Raw genomic sequence first — 22,188 nt, forward strand, 5'->3', positions numbered from 1 at the left:
ATATATATATATATATATATATATAGTGTGACACTCACTCCGGTCTCACGCCTAAGCTAAGGTGAAGTTAATGAACTTAGCATTTATGAGCACTGAAGTGTACAGCTGGCCGGCTCGCGCGCTCGCGCGGCCGGCAGGCGTCGGATGTCCCTCCGCGGTGGTTGCCGCGGTGGTTCGCGGAGCGGCGCCCGCGGCGGGAGGTGGCGTTGTCGCGACTCAGGACGGTGCGCATGTCATTGCGTGATTGTTCGAAAAGAAAACAAATAGAAATGTAAACGTTAGAATGTTCGAGAACTAATAAAATGTGATCGAGCTAAACAAAACATTCATGTGAATCGCAAATGTGTCATCAACGATTTCACCGCTTCAAAGTTTTTTGGCAAATGTAAACAACCCAGTCGAAATTTAAAAAATATTGATAAGTTTTGTGATGCGTTACGGAGGTCTAGATGCCACGTGCCTTGGCCGAGCTTGGACGTGTTGCATACACGGCGCCGTCAAACAGTTATTCCTCTCAGGCAACTGTATATGCCGTCGACAAGATAAACAGTCGAGGACGCCTTGCCCTGGTTCGCCGTGATTCACCGTTACGGAACGGATGGGTCCAGAGTCATGACTCACGGCTGGGTCATGACTCTGGGTCGTCCGGCCCGCGAGAGTCAGGCGAAGCGACGCTGCGGCGAGCGCGAGGATGTCTGTGATGTTCGCGAGTGCGAGAAGAGGACAAGGTGGAAATGCGGAAGACAGGAAGTGGAAGACAAGACAAACCGGGAGGAGAAAGTGCAGAAGGCATGGGGGATTGCGAGGACAAAGTGTTTTGTGGTCACCTAGCACTTGGGGGCAATGAGCGCGGAACAATCGATGGCGATTAAGGAGCCTGCGAGCGCTCGGCAGCGACAGGCCTTTGAGGGCGGTGGGTATTCAGGTAGCACAGCACGTGTGCGGAGAGGTCGTGGGGCCCGCCACAGCACCGTGCATGTGCGCAGAACACGGTGGATGTGCGGGAAGATCCGCGCACGCTCGGCAGCGAGTGAGGCGGTCGGCCTGGGCGCGGCCAGCCTGTCGGGAAGCAGGTCAGCTGTGCACCGGATAAGCCCTGCAGTCAGTCACCGGCCGCCCAGACACGATACGGTTGAATGAGATAAGGTGTAAATACGATAAGGTGCAGGGAGAGCCCGTCGGTGTAGTCAGCTCGTGTCGCTGTCTGAGATAGCGATACGCTTTAAATCCTTCACTCCTATCAAAAGGTTCCATATGATTCAGGTTTAAATATCACACGGAATGTTATTATCTGGCACGAAGGCGCAAACAAGAGCGGCAAGAAATGTTCGTTGCTGTTCTTGCGCCCCGCACTTCAATCGCATGTCAATGAATCGAATCACTGCACACATCATGAATATAAACGAATGCACTCATACCAGCTTCTCACAGCGTTACAACGGCTCCAGAATGCAGCAATCCAGCATATTGTGCCAAAAACCGAGGCCCGGCAGCGTAATTGGCATTACGGGCCCTCAAACTGCAAATCACCCTGCCAGCAAAACCACGCGCCATCCCACCTATCAAGCGGCGGCCGCCAGGCGCCGGCAGATGGAAACACTCTCAAGCCCGGGACCGTCTCTGAGTGTGCCCAGTCGCTGCCACGTCAAATAAATGGCCGCCGGCGGGGGCGGCAGCGGGGCGGGGGCGAGGACGGGGGGGGGACGCGCTGGGCACGCCCGGACGGGCCACGGCACGCCCGGCCCGGGGGTAATCAGCAGGACCACACAGTACCGGCTGCCGGACGGGCTCCGGCACGCAACGGGCAACCAGCCACCGTGAACTTCCACTTCCAAACGCGCTGAAGACGGCGGAAGCCGGCCCACGGGATTAAGGCCGCGGGACAGGGAAATGAATGGAGACCAGAGTGAAACTGGACACACTGGAGGGATGTCTCGGCGAACGCTACGCCGAAATGATACCCATCCAGGAGCAGCGATAAGTATCTGCTTCAGAAGACAGGCCATATGCCGGGCAAACATGGTATAATCAAGGCAAAAACCCTCGAAGCTTGTACACGAGGGATCGTTGCAAGGTCGCTTAGGCTTACCCATTCAATGGTACCACGCGCTCATGTTTGCCGCACGCTCATCAAAGTCAAAGTCTTGAGTTGTTTGTGGCTATGATGTCAGACCGTCGCGTGCTCTAGTTCTTGCGTGGTAATCATCATCATGCGAAGTAAATGGCCTGTCACCAGGACTTCAAATCGATGTCGAATTATGCACCACGGTTTATAAATGCAGAGGACACTCGACACAGTTATTCGCGCGCGTCAGATGGCGTGCGACATGGTCCTGCCGACACCCTGTGTCACGGCACGTGGCCCTGCTGACACCCCGTGTCACGACAACGGGTCCTGTCGACACCCCGTGTCACGGCACGTGGCCCTGCCGACACCCCGTGTCACGACACCGGGTCCTGCCGATACCCCGCGTCACGACAACGGGTCCTGTCGACACTCCGTGTCACGGCACGTGGCCCTGCCGACACCCCGTGTCACGACAACGGATCCTGTCGACACCCCGTGTCACGACACCGGGTCCTGTCGACACTCCGTGTCACGGCACGTGGCCCTGCCGACACCCCGTGTCACGACAACGGGTCCTGTCGACACTCCGTGTCACGGCACGTGGCCCTGCCGACACCCCGTGTCACGACAACGGGTCCTGCCGACACCCCGTGTCACGACAACGGGTCCTGTCGACACTCCGTGTCACGGCACGTGGCCCTGCCGACACCCCGTGTCACGACAACGGGTCCTGTCGACACCCCGTGTCACGCGACGTGGCCCTGCCGACACGCCGTGTCACGACACCGGGTCCTGCCGACAACCCGTGTCACGACACTTGGTCCTGCCAACACCCCGTGTCACGACACCTGGTCCTGCCAACACCTCGTGTCACGAAACCGGGTCCTGCCGATACCCCGTGTCACGGCAAGTGGCCCTGCCGCCATCCCGTGTCACGGCACGTGGTCGGCGCCAGGCCGGGCCAGGTGGCCGTGTTCCCAGCCGCCGGCCGGTGGCGCCCGGCAGGAGCCGCTGAGGCACTCGCTGGACCGTCGGCCATCAGGGCCCGACGAGAGAGAAATCACTCCGGAGCCAGTGAGACACAGGAACGGGATGACCGAAGCTGGCTGACCGGGCAGTCACGCACGGGCGCGCTGGCCCGGTTTTACAGCCATTTTCATTTACAAGGCGAATCCAGGGCCTTTTACAGTCCGTCTATTACGAGCTTTTATGAAACTAAGCCCAGGTACGTTACGTACGAAGTGAAAAGTGAATGTTCTAATGAGTGCGCCTATATGCACGTGCCTAAATACAGGTCGGTCCGACTCCTCTCTCACCATGGAGACAACGGCCACGCACATCCAGCCACTACAGCAATCACGGCCACTTCCCAGTGGCCCCGGACTACGCTGCGACCTGCAGCAGTGCGCGTCAGCGCACACCTACCTTCCTCTGCTCCTTTTCATCCGCCACCTCCTGCTGCTCCTCGGGCTCCTCCGGCTTCGGCTGCTCGACCGGCTCCCGGCCCTCCCCGGGCAGCTGCTCGCGCTCCTGCGACGCCCGCTTCTCCAGCAGCGGCTGGTCCTCCTGCGGCTCCAGCTGCAGTAGCTGACGAGCGTCGGCCGGTGGCCGTGCGTCCGCGGCGCCGGCCTCCGGGACCACCGGCGCGCAGCCCGTCGCCGACACCTGCTCGGCCGCCGGCCGCACCAGCACCAGTGCCTCGGCGCTGGGCGACGGCGGCTCGGCCAGCGCCTCGCCCGCGCCGCTTGACTCGTCCTTCAGCGTCACGTCCGACGACTCGCTCGACATGCTGGTGGTGACATCACTCACGCAAATAGTGACGTCATTCGAGCTGACCGCGCCATCTCCGTCTGTGAGGGAGAAGGTGGCGTCGGCGGCCGCCTCGGCCGCCTCGGCCGTTTCTGTGCGCTGCCGACTGGGGTGCCCCTGCTCGGGCCTCTCGGGCCTCTCGGTCTCCTGAGCAGGAAGCTTCTCCTGAGCAGGAAGCTCGGGCGCCGACAGCGCCGCTGGCCGCGGCGGCCGTGGCGGCGGCACGGCGCCAGTCCGCCGCGTCGCCGCCGTCGCAGGCTCGCCGAACTCGTCCTCCCAGTCGGGCTCGGTATTGAGGGTGACCGTGATGTTCAGCGCGCCGCCGGAGTCGGACGCCATCCTCACGAGGCGCGCCTCGTCCCCGGCGGGTGAGCCGCGGCCGCGCCGTGCCGCCGCCTGCTCCGCCTCCACAACGAACGTGTGGTTCAGGTCGGCGGGCGAGGGTGGCACAGCGCTCGGGCTGGCAAGCATGTCCAGCGAGCGGCTCAGGTCTTCGGAGCGGAGCATCAGCTGCGTGTCCACCTCCATCTGGTCGGGCGTGAGGATGCCGAACGAGACCTCGTCCAGCTCGATGTCCTGCAGCAGCTCGTCGTCGACGCCGTCGCTGACGTTGCTGGCGACGGTGTCCTCGATGTTGTCCGGGTCCCACCAGAGGTCGGCGGCCGGTGAGGAGAGCGCGCCGGCCGCCGGCACCGCGCCCACCGGCGTCGAGCTGTTTAACGGCAGCGGCAGGTCGTCAGGTCGCCGCGGCCCGGCCGACGTCAGCCGCTCACCCGCGTCGGTCGGCACCGGAGCCGGCGTCGCCGTCGGCACAGGCGGCGAAGGGTCGAACCGCTCCACCATCTCGGCGGGAGCGAACAGGCCGTGGCCGCGCTGGCAGAAGAAGTAGCGTCGGCCGCCGACCGAGCCGTCGTTCTTGCCGATGGGCCGCGCTAGCTCGACGCCCGCCCAGAGGCCGTCGGCGAACATCGTGTGGCCAAGGAAGCGGAGCGTGCCCGGCTCGCCGTCCACCAGCACCGAGTCGCCGGGCCTGGCGGCGAGCGGGGCGGCCGGCTCCGGCAGCGGCGGCGGCGGCGGCGCCGGCGGCGGGCTGCGCGGCGCGGCCGACAGCGCGCCGCTCGGTCGCGGCAGACGGGAGAGGCGAGGCAGCCCGCTGGCGCCCGGCCGAGAGCCGCGCACGGGAATCTGCCGAAGGGCACCGGTCAAGGTCAGATGACACCAGCACAGACGCACACACACACACACACACGATGTGCAAACAGATGGCAATGTGGTTGCTACCGGTAGTACGTAATAATTTACTCTCAGACGCATTTCAAAGAAAGGTTACCTTTTATAATTACATTCAGCGCAGCTTGGCGTTCGTACCCAGCGCGATCAAGGGACAATCTTATTAGCACGACAAAACAGAAACAACGCTTTCCGGAAATCATAGAAGTGGTACACAGGCAGAAAACCCGCCTAGTCGGTAAGGAATTGGAACGAATGCAGCAGTCGTAGCCAGAGATCAGCGCTCGAAACAGGTCCGTCAAAAACGGCATTAACGAATTCGGCACCGACACGAAGTTTTAACAAATCGGATTACAGCGGAAAACCAGGACTAAATATAAACCCGAGAAGAAAGCCGTCTTCGGTTTCTTGGGCATTCGTTATTCATGACGCTTCTACCGATCGCTCAGCCACAAGACACCTGAGCATCGATGCGTTATATGCGCAGACTACCACCTCATAGGGTTGGCTTTCCCCCAAAACTGAGATGTCAAAATGACAGGAGGTTTACACAACAATTGATGCACTCGTGAGCCGGCCGAGCGCTTCTAAAAAGCACCTTGCCGTCGGTGTCCGGCCGCACCACGGAACATCCCGCCGTGCCTAAAAACGTCGCGTTCACACGCAGGCAACATGCCACACGCAGGGGGAAGCGCGTCACGTGAGACCGTCACAGGCCCGCTAGACCACGCCCTCTCCTTGAAGCCATTTGGCAACGCTTCCTGCGTGAGGTCATTGTACTACGCTTGCGTCGAAACACGCTGGCAAGGTGGGATGTAAACCTGTAGAAGGCCAGTGAGTGCAGAACGCTCGTTGTCATTAACAATGATGTTCTTCCATATGTTGGTAATGGCTTCAAGCATTATATTTTTGCGCTGGCTGTCTGGTATAAGGGCCATTGAAATCGGTTTTCAAGGATTCGACTCCACAGGAACATCGCCTTAGTCTAGAAAATACTGAACTGAAGGCCGACTGAAGGAATTCCACGCAAGAGACAGCGCAGGTGGGCATCGCCGGTCAGCGAGCCGGCCGATAGACGAGGAGAGTCGGCTGCCATCGCGGGCCTAGTGGATTCTCCCCGCCTCTTCAGCACTCTCGACGCGATGCAGAGCCCTCCTGTGTTAGCCGAACCCTCACCCCAACCCCCCAACCCCCCTCTCCCCACGCGGAGGAGCAGCGCTCCGCACCCTCCGCACCTGCCGTCCGTCCAGCAGGCAGAGGAGGACCGGCACGCGGAGGCGCCGCTTCCCTCGGAGACCTCTGGTTGAGGCCAGGGCGGCATCCGGCGGGTGACGTCAGCGGTGCCGCGGCCGTTCCGCGCGGCACGTCACCGTACCCAGCCCCGGCCGAGGTCACGGGGGTGGGCTGACGGCATCGACAGCCCAGCAGCGCCTGGCTGCGTGCTTGCAGCCGACCGGCGCCGCTCTCTGGCTGATATCACGTCCGTCCCGGTATGTTGCGGCCTCCGGCGGCCGCCGACTCCGGTTCTGACGCATCCACTGAGTCTCCGCGTCCACTGGGTGAGCCAGTCTACTTGATACTGTCCAGAGTACTGCATTTTAGTCTTGTCTAAATCAAGGATACTATAAATACAGTCCGACTTCCAGTCAACTGCAAAGTTAAGCAGACCCTGTTGTATGCTCGAATTCTTATTATGTATGTGGCCTCGCACATTATCTGGTTTATAACTTAGTAGGCAAGAAACCTCTCGACCAGCCCGTCTAATTTGTCGCCTAGTCTATTAATGTTAAGTCTATTATTTCCCAGCCAGTCAGGTCGCGTCCATAAGGACCAAGTCTAATCTAGTCTACAGCAGCAGAGGGCAGTGCAGTTTAAATGGTGCCGCCACCGCATCCGTCATACTCTTCCCACGGCCAGCCAGCCCAGCCGGCCGGCACCGTCAGGGAGCCATGGTCGGCGGAGGGGAGGGGGAGGGGGACGGGCAGGTCACGCATCGTCGACTGCGTGATGACGCCGAACCCGGAGGGGAGGGGACCCGGACAGAGCTGACAGTTGGTAACGGGAACAGCGGGACACAATGAGGGCATGGTGGACGGGCACACCGGTGGGTGGCTCTGGCGAACCGTCAACGGGGAATCAATAACGGAGTTCCAAATAAATGGAAGTTCATGGCCCATGAAGAGCTTGTGCCGATATGGCATGGTACGATATGTATTTAGGGGTGACCACAAATTGGATTTGTGAACACCCACGTCAATGTACAACAATACGCGTGTAATTTAAAGGCATCGCGTACAAAGGCAGCACACTAAAGGACAATACAAGTAAAAAGGAGACACTACACAAATTACAACAATTACCACCCAATTGGCATAGATGTGGTCAGGGTGCCTTTCAATGTGGCGGCTAAGTTGTTTGACACACAAAGTAAATGTGGGCAAAAAAGGAGTCAACAGCAGGCCGTGCACCAACAACCGGCCAATAATGTTTGTCCCAAGATGTTCCGCAGCTTTTCCATCACGGCCGCTAACGACCGGGGGATTGGCATCGGTCCCGTGTGAGCGATTCAGACCGCGCCAGGCCCGCTGGTATCCGCTAAACACAACAACACGGCCTGACCGACGCGCGCTCCTCAAATACCGCTGGGGTCTCCCACGGCAACCTCGCCATCTGGCCGTATGACAACACAACCTGACGTGCGGCGGCGCCTCAAGCCATGCCGAGCTTGGACTGACGCAGCGATGGTCCGGCGTCACCACTCGTGACGACCCTGTGGCGGCCCCGTGACGGCCCGTGACGGCCCGTGACGGTCGTGTGATGATCCCGTGACAGCCCAGTGGCGACCCGTGACGATCCCATGGACGCCCTATGACAGTCCCGTGACTGACCCGTGACGGCCCGTGACGGCCCCGTGATGACCCCGTGACAGCCCAGTGGTGACCTGTGACGACCCCGTGGAGGTCCTATGGCAGTCCCGTGACCGGCCCCTAACGGCCCGTGATGACCCCGTGGCGACCCGCGGCCCAGTGGTGACCTGTGACGACCCCGTGGAGGTCCTATGACAGTCCCGTGACCGGCCCCTAACGGCCCGTGACGGCCTGTGACTGCCCCGTAACGGCCCGTGACGTCCTGTAACCGTCGCGTGCCTGTGCCATGGCGGTGTAGGGCGATCCCGTGGCGGTCCCATGACGGCTCCGAGACCAGCGTGATGTCCGGCGTGCCCCGGAACTGGGCGACGGTGGCGACCAGCGCGCGCGTCAACTGTGCACTGTGCACCGGTTTTACCTCGGCGAGCAGCTCTGCAAGGCACCGCGGAACCAGGCAATACGGCAAGATAATGCGAGGAAATACGTTGCAGCATGCGAAAAAATTGTCACGTTTGTTGGACGTGATGGTCGCGTATTAATCACGTCGTCAAATGAGGCTCTGCTACCAGGCTCATGGCAGAGTTTGAAAGCATTTTGAAAACGCTTTAACTCAGAATTTCTCTGTGCACTTATTATGGCGGTTGACCTGCCGATCCTCGCCGAATCCCTGCCGAATCCCGGACGAATCTCTGTCGAATCCCTGCCGAATCCCGGGCGATCCCGGTATTCAGCTACGACGATTCCGGTACCCAGCTACGACGGTCCCGGGACCCAGCTAGGACGGTCCCGGTACCCAGCTACGACGATCCCAGTACCCGACTAAGACCGTCCCGGTATCAGCTTACGACGATCCCCGTACCAAGCTAGGACGCTCCCCAGTGCTGCCGCCAAGAAACAGCACCATTTTGGATTTCATTACGTTACCCGCCAGATGCAAACATATAATGCTAGGGTCACAAATGGTTTTGGTAATTCAATTCTGATACTGAAAATCCACGCGAAAAATGCTGACTTTTAGGCACCGCGGCATGACGCGGTAGAAACAAAAACCTTGACATATTCCCAGCTATGCTAATACTTAGCCCAACAGTGAACCGTGGATGGAAGCATATGCAAATTTAAACATTAGTGCATTCGCGTAACTAGTTCAAAATTCAGCCCGACTTGGAAGTAAGTTGGTACTAGATAATTATATTTGATATTTGATACTTGATAATAAGTTGATGACTTGATAAGTTCTAACAAGTTCTGAAAATCCGCATAAAAGCGGACTCCACTTCACATCGCTCGTCTCGACGCCTGTCTCAAAAAGCACCGCGCTCGGGGCACGCCGTCATGATTGAGTGCACACAATGGCAGCAGGTGACCCGGATGGGCGGCGTGGCGTGCCCGGCTGGCGCTGCGCTGTGACCGCAGCAGGCCCTGCGGTGGTCGGGCCGGGACAAGGCCGCGGCGGCAGCGGCCGCAGGGCGAGTCTCGAGCGCGCCCGAATATCACCAGCGGGCAGGTGGGCGCGCCCAGTCAGGCGAAGGCTCACTGCACATCCGTCGCTGAGCTCCCTTCGTCGCGGATGGACATCCTGCACACGCGGGATGAACGACATGATCTGAGGTTTTTACACCCTTCTTTAAGTTGGGACAAGATATATATATATATATATATATATATATATTTGAGAAATGTCGGCCCCAGGAGACGCGTGCCGTCCTTCCTTCCGAGCATACATTGTAGGAATGCTTTTGCGCATGCCTGGCAAAAACAGTGACTAGAAAAAGACATCCATAAAGCCGCATCAAAGTTGGAAGAAATCCAGCACAGTGATGGGCAGTGCTCGTGCAGCGGAGCGCCCCGGCGCCATCGATCACGACAGAGCTGGCGTCCCTCTTCTCGTTGGGCGCCTCCGGTGGTGACCGCCGGCGCCGGAGCGGGCCCTCCGCCGGAGCGCCCCCCCCCCCCCCTCCCCCGGAGCGGGCCCTCCCCGGAGCGGCCCCTCCCCCGGAGAGGCCCCTCCCCCCCCCCGGAGCGGCCCCTCCCACGGAGCGGCCCCTCCTCCGGACCGGCCCCCTCCTCAGGAGCGGCCCCTCCTCCGCAGCGGGCCCTCCCCCGGAGCGGGCCCTCCCCCCGGAGCGGGCCCTCCTCCGCAGCTGGCCCTCCCCGAAGCGGCCCCTCCACCGGAGCGGCCCCTCCTCCGCAGCGGCCCCTCCTCCGCAGCGGGCTCTCCCCCGGGGCGGGCCCTCCCCTCATATCTCCGCGTCGTGCGCCGACACGGACGATACCGATCACGGCGCCAAGCCGGCGGGACACGTTGCAAGGCTGCACGAGGCCGACGCGGACCTCAGGCGGCGGCCGAAGGCTGTCTGTCGGCTGCGTGCGCTGAGAGGGCCGGATCCGACCCCCGGCTCGCGCGGCCTCCGCGGTCAGCGGGGCTTGCCGCGCCGCAGCCGGCGGACAAATGGAGCCATGGGTGCGGGGGCGGCTCCGGAGTCGGAGGTCGACGACCACCCGCATGCTCGTGCAGACATGCGGGTGACAATCAACACTGTCACAGATGGCGGTGCAGAGCTCTCTCAATCATTGCAACCAATTCAGCCGAGGGTGATGGCCTCATTTGAACCAATAAAATGGCACGTCGTTTACCGTGATGAGCAACTTACCGCGAAACATCGCCAAGGCCTTCGAAAAAATGCAAATAGCGTGACGAAAAAAGATCAACCAATATGCAATATAATCCGCTAAAACATAAGCAAGACCATGAAACACGCATGCAAGTATACCTTATCGCATTAAAGTGCCTGCCTAGAACGACCGGCTACGCCGGGAATTTGAGGTACGTAATTCGCCGACAGCCCTGCGGTGTGGCGACTGAGGAACGCGAGGTCCCGGTCCGTGCCGGACACGAAACGTCGTCATCCGTACCGACTGGCCGAGCACGTGACCTGATCCGCCACGATCGAGCCGGCACCATCCCACGGACGGGGGCCGGCTTTTCGCCGCGGCCGCCCGGCACGAACGCCGACCAGACGCGCGACTACGTCATCAGGGGTGACGTCATGGTGATAACGTCATCGCGACACATGACGTGGCGCCACGCTAGAGTGGCATGCCTGGTGTTGTACTTAACTGAAAAACCAAACCCACTCTTCACTACATTAAGTTGAACAGAAATCGCGTTTGTCCCTCTACCTGCAACACATATGCAATATAATATTTTTATTGAGTCCTGGAAGACCAGAGATTAAGACCTTTCCTGTTTCCGTTATGTCAACATGGCTGAAGCAAATATTCGTTACCGATGCTTTACCCTAAGGGGCAGAAAGGAATATGACGAATGCAGCATGAATGATGGAACATGAAGGATCGGGCGCAAAAGGCTGAGCTTCGAGCGACGCAATTTCGGTTATCTGACGACGATGTAGCCGCGAAGGCCGTTTCCACCGCCACCCAATGCCACCCGTGTTGGACTGCACCCACGGGATGCAGTCAGGATTTACGACGGGAGATTAGGATGATGGGACCGGGGCCCTGCTCTTTTCACGGTGCGTATGCACCGGAACACATTACAGACACCGCAAACGCTTATGGGGGCATAACCTAACGTATCAACGGACTACCAAAGAAGTTTCATGCTATCTGAAATGACAATGATGATCAAGCCGGCACCATCCCGCGGATGTGGACCGACTTTCACCACAGCCGCCCGGCAGGAACGCCAACCAAACGCGCAACTACGTCATCAAAGGTGGTGCAATCAACACGGGTGCAAACCCGCTTCGTTTGCACCAGGCGAGCCAACTGAAGGTCCTGTCGGGTTCTTAAATTGCGGCTGATAGCATGGTGGCGCGAACCACGCGATTTATCTTTGTTTTTTCAGTTTTCTCCACCCAGTCGTAAGACGCCCTACGCTTCTTGGAACCGAATACCATGGCTAAGCCCTTGTTATTTCAGTGTCAGCGTAAACTTTAATTTGAAGTGTGGATATACTACCTGTAGAATGCTAAAGCCTAATGATCAGTTCACGAACGCAGGGGAAAATCGACCACGGCAATTCTGTACCGATAACGCCGCAAGGAGTCACGCATTCAGCGCGACCCCTCCCAGGGGTCGCACTGAATCCACGAAACGAGCTCCATCCAGCTCCCGCAAACTAAAAACAAAAACCTTCTGCCGCAGACAGAAATATGAAGTATGACGAACATTGTACCCCATGTTTGTCGGCCCCACAACAAGCGTAACGAACGAGCTGGCCGTGACGTCATCGCGCGCGGGACGCGGAGGTTAATGTGAATCAGCAACTCATTATCCTGCAGCGAACAGATGCACCAGTCCGCGGCAACGGCGACAGCAGGAGCCCTTTTGCGACCGGCAGCCGTCGTTCCAGCAGTGCCTGTCGTTGTGCCAGCAGTGGGTGCTGTCGCGTCAGCAGTGGTTGCCGTAGTGTCAGCAGTGGGTGCCGTCGTGTCAGCAGAGGGTGCCGTCGTGTCAGCGGAGGGTGCCGTCGTGTCAGCAGTAGATGCCGTGTGTCAGCAGTGGGTGCTGTCGCGTCAGCAGTAGGTGCCGTCGTGTCAGCAGTGGGTGCCGTCGTGTCAGCAGAGGGTGCCGTCGTGTTAGCGGAGGGTGCCGTCGTGTCAACAGTGGGTGTCGTTTGTGCCAGCAGTGGATACCCTCGTGTCAGCAGTGGGTGCCGTCGTGTCAGCAGTGGGGTGTCAATCGTGTCAGCAGTGGGGTGCAGTCGTGTCAGCAGTGGGTGCTGTCGCGTCAGCAGTGGGTGCCGTCGTGTCAGCAGAGGGTGCCGTCGTGTCAGCAGAGGGTGCCGTCGTGTCGACAGTGGGTGTCGTGCCAGCAGTGGATACCGTCGCGTCAGCAGTGGTGCCGTCGTGTCAGCAGTGGTGCTGTGTCCGCAGTGGGTGCCGTCGTGTCAGCAGTGGGTGCTGTGTCAGCAGTGGGTGCCGTCGTGTCAGCAGTGGGTGCCGCCGTGTCATCAGTGGTCGCCGTCGACCGCATCAGTTGACGGCAGACAACCGCGCTTCCACCACCCGTCGCAGTCGGCACTGTCCGTCACTCTTGGTTTCCGTGCATCACTGTCAGTCAGTGTTGGCCACTGCCAATCACGGCCAGTCACTGTCAGCCACTGTCAGCCACTGTCGGGCCATGTCGGTCCCTGTGTTTTCTCTCTGTGCCACTGACGGTCACGGCCGGTCACTGTCAGCCACTGTCGGCCAACTTGGTCGGTCCCTGTGTTTTCTCTCTGTGCCACCGCGGTCCGGCCGGTCACTGTCCCCATTGTCCGCTGTCGTTCTCCGCCGGTCACGGTCAGCCATTCCGCCGCGGCCGCCGGACCCAGCCGCGGCCCGCGACGCACGCGGCGGCCGGCCAGAGGGCCGCTTTCTAGCCAGGCCGGCCGGTGCCGCCGAATCAGTCCGTCCCGAGCACGGAAAAGAGCGAGCGCGCAGATTCCCACGCACGAAGTGGAGCGGACAGACCAGTGAATGGGCCGGCGGACCCAGCAGCGTAACGTCAGAACGGAAAAAACTTGGAATCGAGTGGCTCATTTGCTCCAATAACGACGCAGTATTCGAGCTTGCAGTGTGCCTTCTTTATCTTACATTCACAGGACATGAAATGTGTATTTGGCCCGTTCTTGATTTTTTCCGAGAACAAAGCAAAAACATATGATAAAAAATAGGGAATAATGAAAACAAAATTGTTAATACAAGTGGGAGAACGTTCTTTACGGGTTCGTCCTCTACCAGTTTCAACTGTTAGCACGTCATGCAAACGCCATTTCACATGAACTTGTACAGCCCAATATAATCCGAACAGCTTAGCTTGAGCCTTAGAGTTCAACAGCACGGCACACCCCGTGACATGGAACTAGTCCGAGCTCACTTCGGGCGGCCCAGGGTGCAGCCCAGCTGTGACCACCACATGCTCAGCCCAGGCCAACAGCGGCGATGCCAGCCGACTCCAGCAGGTCAGCCATTGAAATGGGACCTGGCCATCCAGGCAGATGCGTGGCTATGCATGCAGGGGCGGAGCCAGGACTTGCGGGGAGCTTTCATGACTGGCGACGAGGACTAAATTTGACGAGCGAGTCCCAGCCCCATTGACGCTGTGTGCGCGCTGTGAACAGACTAACAGACGTCACAAAAGCTAATGGGTACAGAGCCAGGTGTATCAATGAGCTGTCGACGTTGATTTGCCCTGGGGCATTTAACGTTGATTTGCCCTGGGGCATTTAACGATGGTTTTATCTACCGTACATATTCAACCCGGGTATCCGCTCGTCCTGTCATTTAATTACGGCTATTGGGCTCTACGTGTCGCTGACAGTAGAGGTGTCTATGGAATTCAAAAACTAAAAAAGCGTTCCAGATCACCAGATTTTTGCAACTATGTTCCGTATTGTCGCGGTGTGAACAGCGCCACTGTATGTATGCTTCTCTTTCCGCGTGCTCCCAATCTGAGTAAGCTTTCAACTTACGTAACCTGCTCACCCGCATCGACGCTACAAACACTGGCACGCCTGGTTGCAGACGTTGGGTGGTGATGCCGAAACGGTTACGCTTTAAATGTGGATCTCCGGCCCAGATGTAGAAGGAATCTTTGTGCTAGCCAAAACTTTTAGCTCAAAACGCCTTATGTTGACTCAAACGTGCCTTAGAGCCAGAGTATCCTGGCGTAGTCAGGCTAGGTCTTCGATGGGGGTAAACCAAAGCACAGTGTGGTTGAAAAAGCATCACGTAGTGCAAGTGTTATCACAAAAAGTGCTACGGCAAACTTTGACAATTGCTAAGATGATTGGGCGTCAGTTAAGGCCATCAAATGTGCCGTATTATGATAAACTTTGGTGCCGCATTATGAAAAGATGCTGAAGCGCTCTACGAAATTCGGTAAGGCCTTGCCTTAAGTGCCTCAAAGGAAGCGCCGTCACTGCAGTCCAGCCGCAAGTCCAGTCCGACCGCAGTTCCACGGCATCCCCAGGCTCGCCCAATCGTTCACACCGGCGCCAGTTTTGGGCGCAGACGGCGGCGGCGGAAGCGACCGGCTGCTCCGACCGTGAGAATGTCCCCCGGTGCGCCTCGGCTGGGCGGCTCCTTCCCGACTCGGTCGCCCGCCGCCCGACCCCGCAAAAAAAAGTCGGACACCCAAGCCATTAACAACGTGACAAGGAACCCGTCCCGTGCAGGCGACGGCGTATGGAAATACGATCAGCGGGCGGTGGCGGAGGTGGTCGCACGCGCCGCGCTCGCCGGGGCACCGCCAGTCAAGCAGAAATCCGGTCGCGGATGTGGTCGCCGCGGTTCCCCCAGGGCTATGGTGCGCTTCAGGGGCAAGCGCAGCGGTCCAGAGCGGCCGGAACGGGCCGACGAACGGCCCGGAGAATCGCAGCCTGTAAGCCAAGGCTGCAGACCGGCGGGTGCCCTCCTCGGAGGGCTCCGGGAGAATCACTGCTTCTCCCAGTTCCCTCCCACATAATAGCAACTACGGGAACGGTTCTTCTGTTATCAACGTTGACCGCTCGTCGTGATTATGTCGTGATTATGTCGTTTCGAAATCTTAGCTTAATCACATTTGACACACTATTCAAGACGCGTCTCTCGAAACCACACAACGAATGCCGGTTTTCTTCGTAAACTGTGTTGCAGCATCCCGGGATGATGTGGACAGAACCTGGCGCATTGACTGACGCCACAGCAAGGCTCCTTCCATGGCCGAGGGTGTGACCGACGAACCGTTCAGCGCCGTGCCGGTCCGCAACGGGTTTGAGCTTAGGCCGTCGCAGCGGTGGCCTTCGGTCTCGAAAGATTCCATCGCGTTCTACATGCCACCAATCTGTATTTCTCGTCTCGGTTGTCTCGATCGGCACAGTCTCGATCGGCCAGTCTCGATCGGCCAGTCTCGATCGGCCAGTTTCGACCGGCACGTTTGGCCATGGGCCTGGGAAAGGAGCCGAGGCGGCTGCGGAGCATTTCACAGCCCAATCGTCGAGCACTTGTTAGGCACTGGCTTCAGGTGCTGCCGTCAGACGTGAAGGCAGCCTCAGAAGCGTAGCTAACGCTGGTCGGCTCGGGTCGGGATGCCGGGCAAGCGGGTTGGGACGCCCGTGAACGCGAGGTATGCCTGCACGTCTGCAGTTCCGCTGACAGTTGACTGACCCACAAAGACGCGGGCATTTCGCGGAAGCAAGCGTATTGCAAAACCGAAACCTATAGGGCTGCAGAATGTCGCGATAAAAGTACAGAGTTCACGATGTCAAGTCTCAAATTATCCCACTAGTGGACCCGGTAAAGCTGCCGGAGCGTGCCGCCGGACAGCAGGCATGCTCAACGTCGTCAAAACAGTACGGAGACATTTCTAGATGCCGCCTCTGGATGCCGCCGGAGACATTTCTAGATGCCGCTTTTGCAGCTCGGTGTGCCCTCCGGCCCTGACCCACGCCTGTCCCGTGAGCGGTCGTGCCCCTTCTGCCCTTCAAACGGCAGTTATCCCTCGAACTGTCATCTTGCCTGACGCAAATGTGGCGTGGTGGCACCGGCGAACAGCAAAGGTCCAAAAGCACATTCCTGAATTGATGACTGTGACCTGCATGACGAGAATATATCATGTATGAGAGCGAAATCTATGAGATCATCACGCCTGGCTTCCCACCAGCCGGCCTAGGTGAGCATGGCACGCGCCCGGTTCCAGTGATCGGAAGGTGTATTGATTTCCGTTAACACGAACTTCGGGCACCTGAGCTGACCTGCGCGATATATTCAAACGCAAGCGTATCGAAAGGAGTCGGGTCGGTTTGTTCAACATGAGTGACGAATGACCTGCTAAAACATCCCGGATCTACCCGGCCATGTACACGCCCCAAAGGCGCGGCCTTGATAAATGCGTCAGAACTTTGTCTCGCCGCGCGTCATCACTGCCCAGCCCCACCCCAGCCACGTCCGCCTCGACCGAGCGGCCCGACGGAGCCAACACTGCCAGAAAACCTGCCAGAACGCGCGACATCAGCGGCGTCTTGCCGGCGCGTTTGCAGTGCGTCTGCTTCCGGATTATCAAACGAGACGCACGAAAACAGCGCGCAGCCACCGCCCACGCACCTCGGTGCTCCTCCCGCCTCGCTTACCTTCGACATGGGGGCGGCGGGTGGCGCAGCGTCGCAGGCGCTGACCTGCCCTCGGGTCGGCTCCGGTCAGCTGGGGTCACGTGACGACCTGCGGGCCCAGGGCGGGTCAGCGGCGGCCGGCGGGCGCTCCTTCGGCGCGGCGTCGGGCGGGCTCTGGTCTGGCGCCGCGCCGCCGCCCGCCCAATCAATACGACCGACCGGCCGCTTCCACGCACATGCGCCCTCGCCCTCCAGTCCCCTTCCCTGGCCCCGTAGCGGCGCCGGCGGCGCTGGAGGGGTCCGTGGGCCCGGGGGCTTTTTGCCCACGGCTGAGCGGCTGGGTCTAAAAGGGGTGTGATGGAGTGAGCGGGGTGGAATGGAGACGCTGCCTAGATCGCGCCAACGGGCGGGCACGAGCCGGCCCTGAAACATCGGCCGGTGCAGACGTCAACACCGGCTACAGATCCGACGGTCACGCCGCTTCCTGTTCTGGCTGCAAATGTTTAGTTGAGGAAGTGTGCATCCGTCAGGTTTATCAGATGAATACGCCTTCTGACCCAGAAAACTGTCGGGCCTCACTGCAGGGACGGCATACACTGCTCCGTGTTCTGGGACGTAATCATGTGCGCTATACCCGAAATACAGTAGCTCTCCTGGGGGGCAAGAATATCTTAAGTATATCTACAACAGCAATTCTGGGGGCAGCAGTTATTGATGCAATGAAGATCATGTCAGCCAGCGTGGCAATCCAGGGAGCATCCCCGCATTTTCGCGCCTCTCTAACTGAAGCCATCACCTCCATCACCATTGTCAGGAACGGAGGGAGTTAAAACGAACAAAGAAACCGGCCATGGGCGAATAGCGGGCCACGACTGGGGCGATCGGACCCGGTGGGGCAGGTGACTCTCCCCGTTCTGCTCCGTCATGGCGTGGCGGCGGCCACCCCGGCGCCCTCTAACGGGAGACGGCATCGCAGACTGACAATCTGAGGCATCCGACAGCATCATGGAGCACGCACTAGGTAAGTGTAAATGGGCTACAAATCGTTACTTCGCTGCTGAGAAGCTATCGGTAAGTGTCAATGAGTTAAAAATCGTTGCTTTTTCGACCTGGTATTGTCGGAATTTCTGCTGACGTCGTCCGGTGCACTAAGACACCATCATTTTTCAGGGTCGCCCCGCAACCAAGCGGGTTTACTGGCGAGTTATGGTGACCGGCACGTTCCTCCCCCGCTCTCCCCACGACATCTGATCTGTTCAGACACCGGCTCACGCTGGGCCTACTGGTCAGCAGAAGCCGACGCCAAGCTTGTCGTCGACTGGTTGCTTCAGCTTTCTACGGCGGCTTCGCGTCAGTGAATGCTTCCCCAGACGGCGACGCTGCTAGCCCTCCGGACACGGATGCTAGGTAACGATGGGCGTGGTCGCTTCGTTCCAACTCGCGCTCCTGCCACGCTCGGACAAGTCCCCCATCTATCTCAAGCTTGCCTGAGAATCATCATCAGTTCGAAAACGTGCGACCGCGACCGGGCATTCCGGAGCGGATTCGCGCACCGCCGTGGCAAACGCGCAGTCGGTGTTGGCGTGTGCGCGAGCGCTGTGCTAGGGCCGGCGGAGGCACGAGCCTCAGACAGCCTGAGGCACAGCTGACTATGTCCGTTTCGCTGTGTAGCATAGCAGGGATGTGGTGTCACACCCATCATGTCCCGGCTGGGGAGCTCTGATTTTGGGGTCTCTTCGGACGAAAGCTGCTTCTGAAGGCGAGCCTGCATTTGTGCCATCCCCTGGGGAATCATCCCATCTTTGACGACAACCGGGGTGCGGCCTGGTGTCGTTTGAACAGCGGACGTCCGTGCTTCTGTTGCTGCGCGCGCAATGAATCAGCAGTGATGTTTTCCACTGCACTTGTCTTCCGAACGGTTTGTACCGGTGTTCTGTACAACCTGGCTATTTTTGCCGAGGAACTGGGACAGCAACGCCGGAGCAGCCGCTTCTGCGAGATGAACTAATCGTTGTTTACATCACCTGACTCGTGTACTCCGGAGCGCATAATCAGATAAACGGTTACTGAAAGATGCTTGAACCGCTTTCGTAACATCTATATCACCACGGTTCCTCTAGTCAGTAGAATTTCTACATCCCGACTCTCGCGACTCCACGATAGGGTGATATGATGGGACGATGATGTGTGATGATGAATGGAATGACGGAGCAATGGATGATGATGAGTGATAATGATGATGGCGAGTTGAAATGTTGTGCATTTTACGCAATTGTTCCGTTACGACACAACGAGGGGTCCAAAGAGACATAGTGATTACCAGCGAATGCCCACTACTCGAGCCCAGATACTACTCGCTGGAGAACAGCTGTGGAACGATAGGTGCCCGCCGCACAACGACGAGCCAAGATCAATACTTCACCAGAGGCGTTGCCGGTGGCCTGCACACTGCTAAGGGAGGACCAGCTCCACTGCTAAGGGAGGACCACAATGTTGCAGCTCCACTGCTAAGGGAGGACCTCAATCGGCGCTGCTAGGGAGGGAACTGGGGCATTGTTATAACTGCCCGCCCCTGCAAGCGACGTCTACGGCGGAAACAATGAGATAGAATTACTACCTTCAATCTCCTGCTCTAAAATCCGATTCCAATCATCCCTGGAGGCACGACCTCGACTGTCACAGATGCAAAGTTCGAACACCAGCTGTTGCTGCCGTCACCAGGACCTGCATGCAGCTGCAGGCGGGAGGGAGGGGGCCAAACTAGAACTGTCAAGTGGCCTTGCTGTGACATCTGCCTCGCAGCCGTACAACTCTGCCGCCAGCGTAGGCCGCCGGGCGGCGGTCCGATCTCAGCGCGCCGGGGCGGCATCCGCCGCAACATACTGACAGCCACCTTACCTCTCTAGCGCTCCCGGACAGCGTACACCAGCACCATAGCGCGTCACGCGTTCCCAGTGCCCGCCAGCGGTGCGCGGCAGCCCCCACCCACACCCACACACTGTACGGCCTGCCGGGCGCCGGCGCGAACTGGCGTCCCGCGCGCTCGAGCGTGGCGCGCCGCCGGCCGCGCCACCTGGCGGCACAGTCAGCTGGCGACAGGCAGCTGCTGCCGCCGGCTGCGCCCGCGGCGGGGGCGGAGATCCCGCCAGCGCCGTTCCGAGGGGTTCAGGGCTGCCGACGCTGGACTGGCTTTGCTGTTGCATCCTGGTGGGTCCTCGAGACCCTCCTCTTCTACTGGCCGGCCCGCCGCGTTTTTGAGAAAACGGCCTCGCGTCCGAACGTCTTTGACGAGCTCGCGTCCCAATGCAGTAGGCAGGACCATTGCCGTGCGTTAGGAGTATGTATGTATGTATGTATTGACGTTTAAAGCACTCCAACAAGGAATGGCTATTCCGAGTATCAAATCGATCAGGTAAGGAGATGAGACATGTTAAAAGACCAATCGTGGCAGCACTCACACAGAAGTACGTCAACTGCAAACATGCAACACACCTCAGTTTCATTGTATCCTTTTGAGGCGCTCCGGGCCGTTCGGTCCCTTTCACACCTGGAGAATATGATTTTGAATGAGCAATGTGGTTAAGTGAGTAAAAAAAGAAACCTTTGTGATTGACTTTTGCATTGCCTGGAGCAGGTCGGTATGTCTGAGGAAGTTGAAAAGGTCTAGCAGGTGAGGAATGTTTGAGCAAGAACGTTTGGTGCACTCCATGATGATATGTTTGCCGAAAGTGGATGGTTGCCCGGCTGAAAATAGGCACGACGGTGTTGCAAGCATACTTGGCTGTGTGTCGGTGTAGTGTGATCCATTCTTAGATGAGCCAACACCTTCTCTTCCAAATGTTTACGGTACTGGCCAAGGCGTAACGTCGGGTTCATTGTCATGAAATTGTGTCCTGGTGGCGTCTGTCCATCGTCGCAGCCAAAAATGCTTGTCAGTGTGTGAACTGAAGACTGCATAGATGTTTGATCGACTGGGACGTTTGTGGTGTGGTGGGCTTTCAAAGCTTCTTTGGCTAGTTTATCAGCCCGTCCATTACCCGGGATGTCTCTGTGTCCTAGAATTCACAAAAGTTGTGTGCGTATCCTAGGTTTGTAATATATGATAGAGCTCGGCGATGTTGACAAGTAGATGGTGATAATCTGGATCGATAAGTGATTGTACAGCTGCCTTGGCATCTGAAGAGGTCACTATTGTCCTCACTGTTTGATCGTGTTGTTGAATGTGTTCTAACGCAAGAGCAAATTTTTCAGGCAAATAATCTGAGGTGCTATCCGGTAACCGATGATTTATATAGTATGTTCACCGCAAAATACTGAACATCCAGTGTGCTCGTTAACCTTGGAACCACCCGTGTAAATGAAGTGACTGTTGGTTAATGGCCACTAGTTAGTTGAACGTTTGTTGAACGAAAGCGGCTGGCACAGTGCGTTTTGGATCAGTTAAGAGAAGCAACGCTTCTTGTGGGATTGCCTTTCATGGCGGCATTATTAAGGCAGGTGCCAAGGCGTGAAAAAGCCATCGATTTACCGGGTATGATTGGTGACAAAAGTTGACACTTTTGCGAGCTATTTGGTGACAAAACTGCGAAAATAGAAACAAATTACGCGAACCATCACAGTTGGGCGAATCTCGAAGCTTAGTATTGGTCTGTACTCGCTGACGTTTGCAGCGTGAGTTTATGTGGAACGCATCTCGAAACATTGACGTTTTGCTGCCTGAGCACGTCGAACCATAAAATGCTTCCAAACGCAATGGCTTTAATCAGGATGGATTCTAACAGGTGGCACAAATATGCTACAAACTATATAATATTTGCGCTGACGTCACAAATCAGTGGTAACCGTGACATCGTGATTTTCCAATGTCACTCAGATCGGTGCTTTTCACGGATTTCTCAGCCAAGGTTCACTTCACATACTCTTCGGCAAAGAATACCAGATAACTAGGCTTATCTACTGCTACTCTAAAATGCTAGTTGCAAGAATCGTAGCTCGCCTCAGCAACTCGCAAAGGACGTGATAAGTCTGTTATGCGACGTTATAAAGCGCCGTGTCATTTGGGACAAATTGCATGGAATGCTCGCCACGCGAATTAGGTTCAGTGCGAGGCTGTAAGC

The 22,188-nt window shown here is 58.0% G+C and overlaps 1 protein-coding gene and 1 long non-coding RNA gene across 2 annotated transcripts in view; both read right to left on the reverse strand.

Annotated features, from left to right (window-relative positions):
* The window catches only part of LOC119108218 (serine/arginine repetitive matrix protein 1), a 61,137-nt gene extending 56,291 nt beyond the window's left edge, over positions 1-4,846 (reverse strand). Inside the window, exons 1-4 of the mRNA XM_037231801.1 lie at positions 4,638-4,846; positions 4,141-4,490; positions 3,905-4,074; positions 3,494-3,655 (exon numbers count right to left, since the gene is read on the reverse strand). Coding sequence (XP_037087696.1) covers positions 3,494-3,655; positions 3,905-4,074; positions 4,141-4,490; positions 4,638-4,846 — 891 coding nt within the window. The remainder of the gene's footprint in view (positions 1-3,493; positions 3,656-3,904; positions 4,075-4,140; positions 4,491-4,637) is intronic.
* Positions 4,847-4,981: 135 nt separating this feature from the next.
* On the reverse strand, positions 4,982-20,079 carry LOC119108623 (uncharacterized). Its single transcript, XR_005095319.1, has 3 exons — positions 19,970-20,079; positions 17,093-17,180; positions 4,982-5,062 (listed from the first exon to the last, which is right to left on the reverse strand). It is a non-coding gene; the product is annotated as an uncharacterized LOC119108623 (long non-coding RNA).
* Positions 20,080-22,188: the final 2,109 nt, after the last annotated feature.

Source organism: Pollicipes pollicipes, unplaced genomic scaffold (genome assembly GCF_011947565.3).
Source record: "Pollicipes pollicipes isolate AB1234 unplaced genomic scaffold, Ppol_2.1 Scaffold_6686;HRSCAF=7923_pilon_pilon_pilon, whole genome shotgun sequence".
NCBI lineage: Eukaryota > Metazoa > Arthropoda > Thecostraca > Pollicipedomorpha > Pollicipedidae > Pollicipes > Pollicipes pollicipes.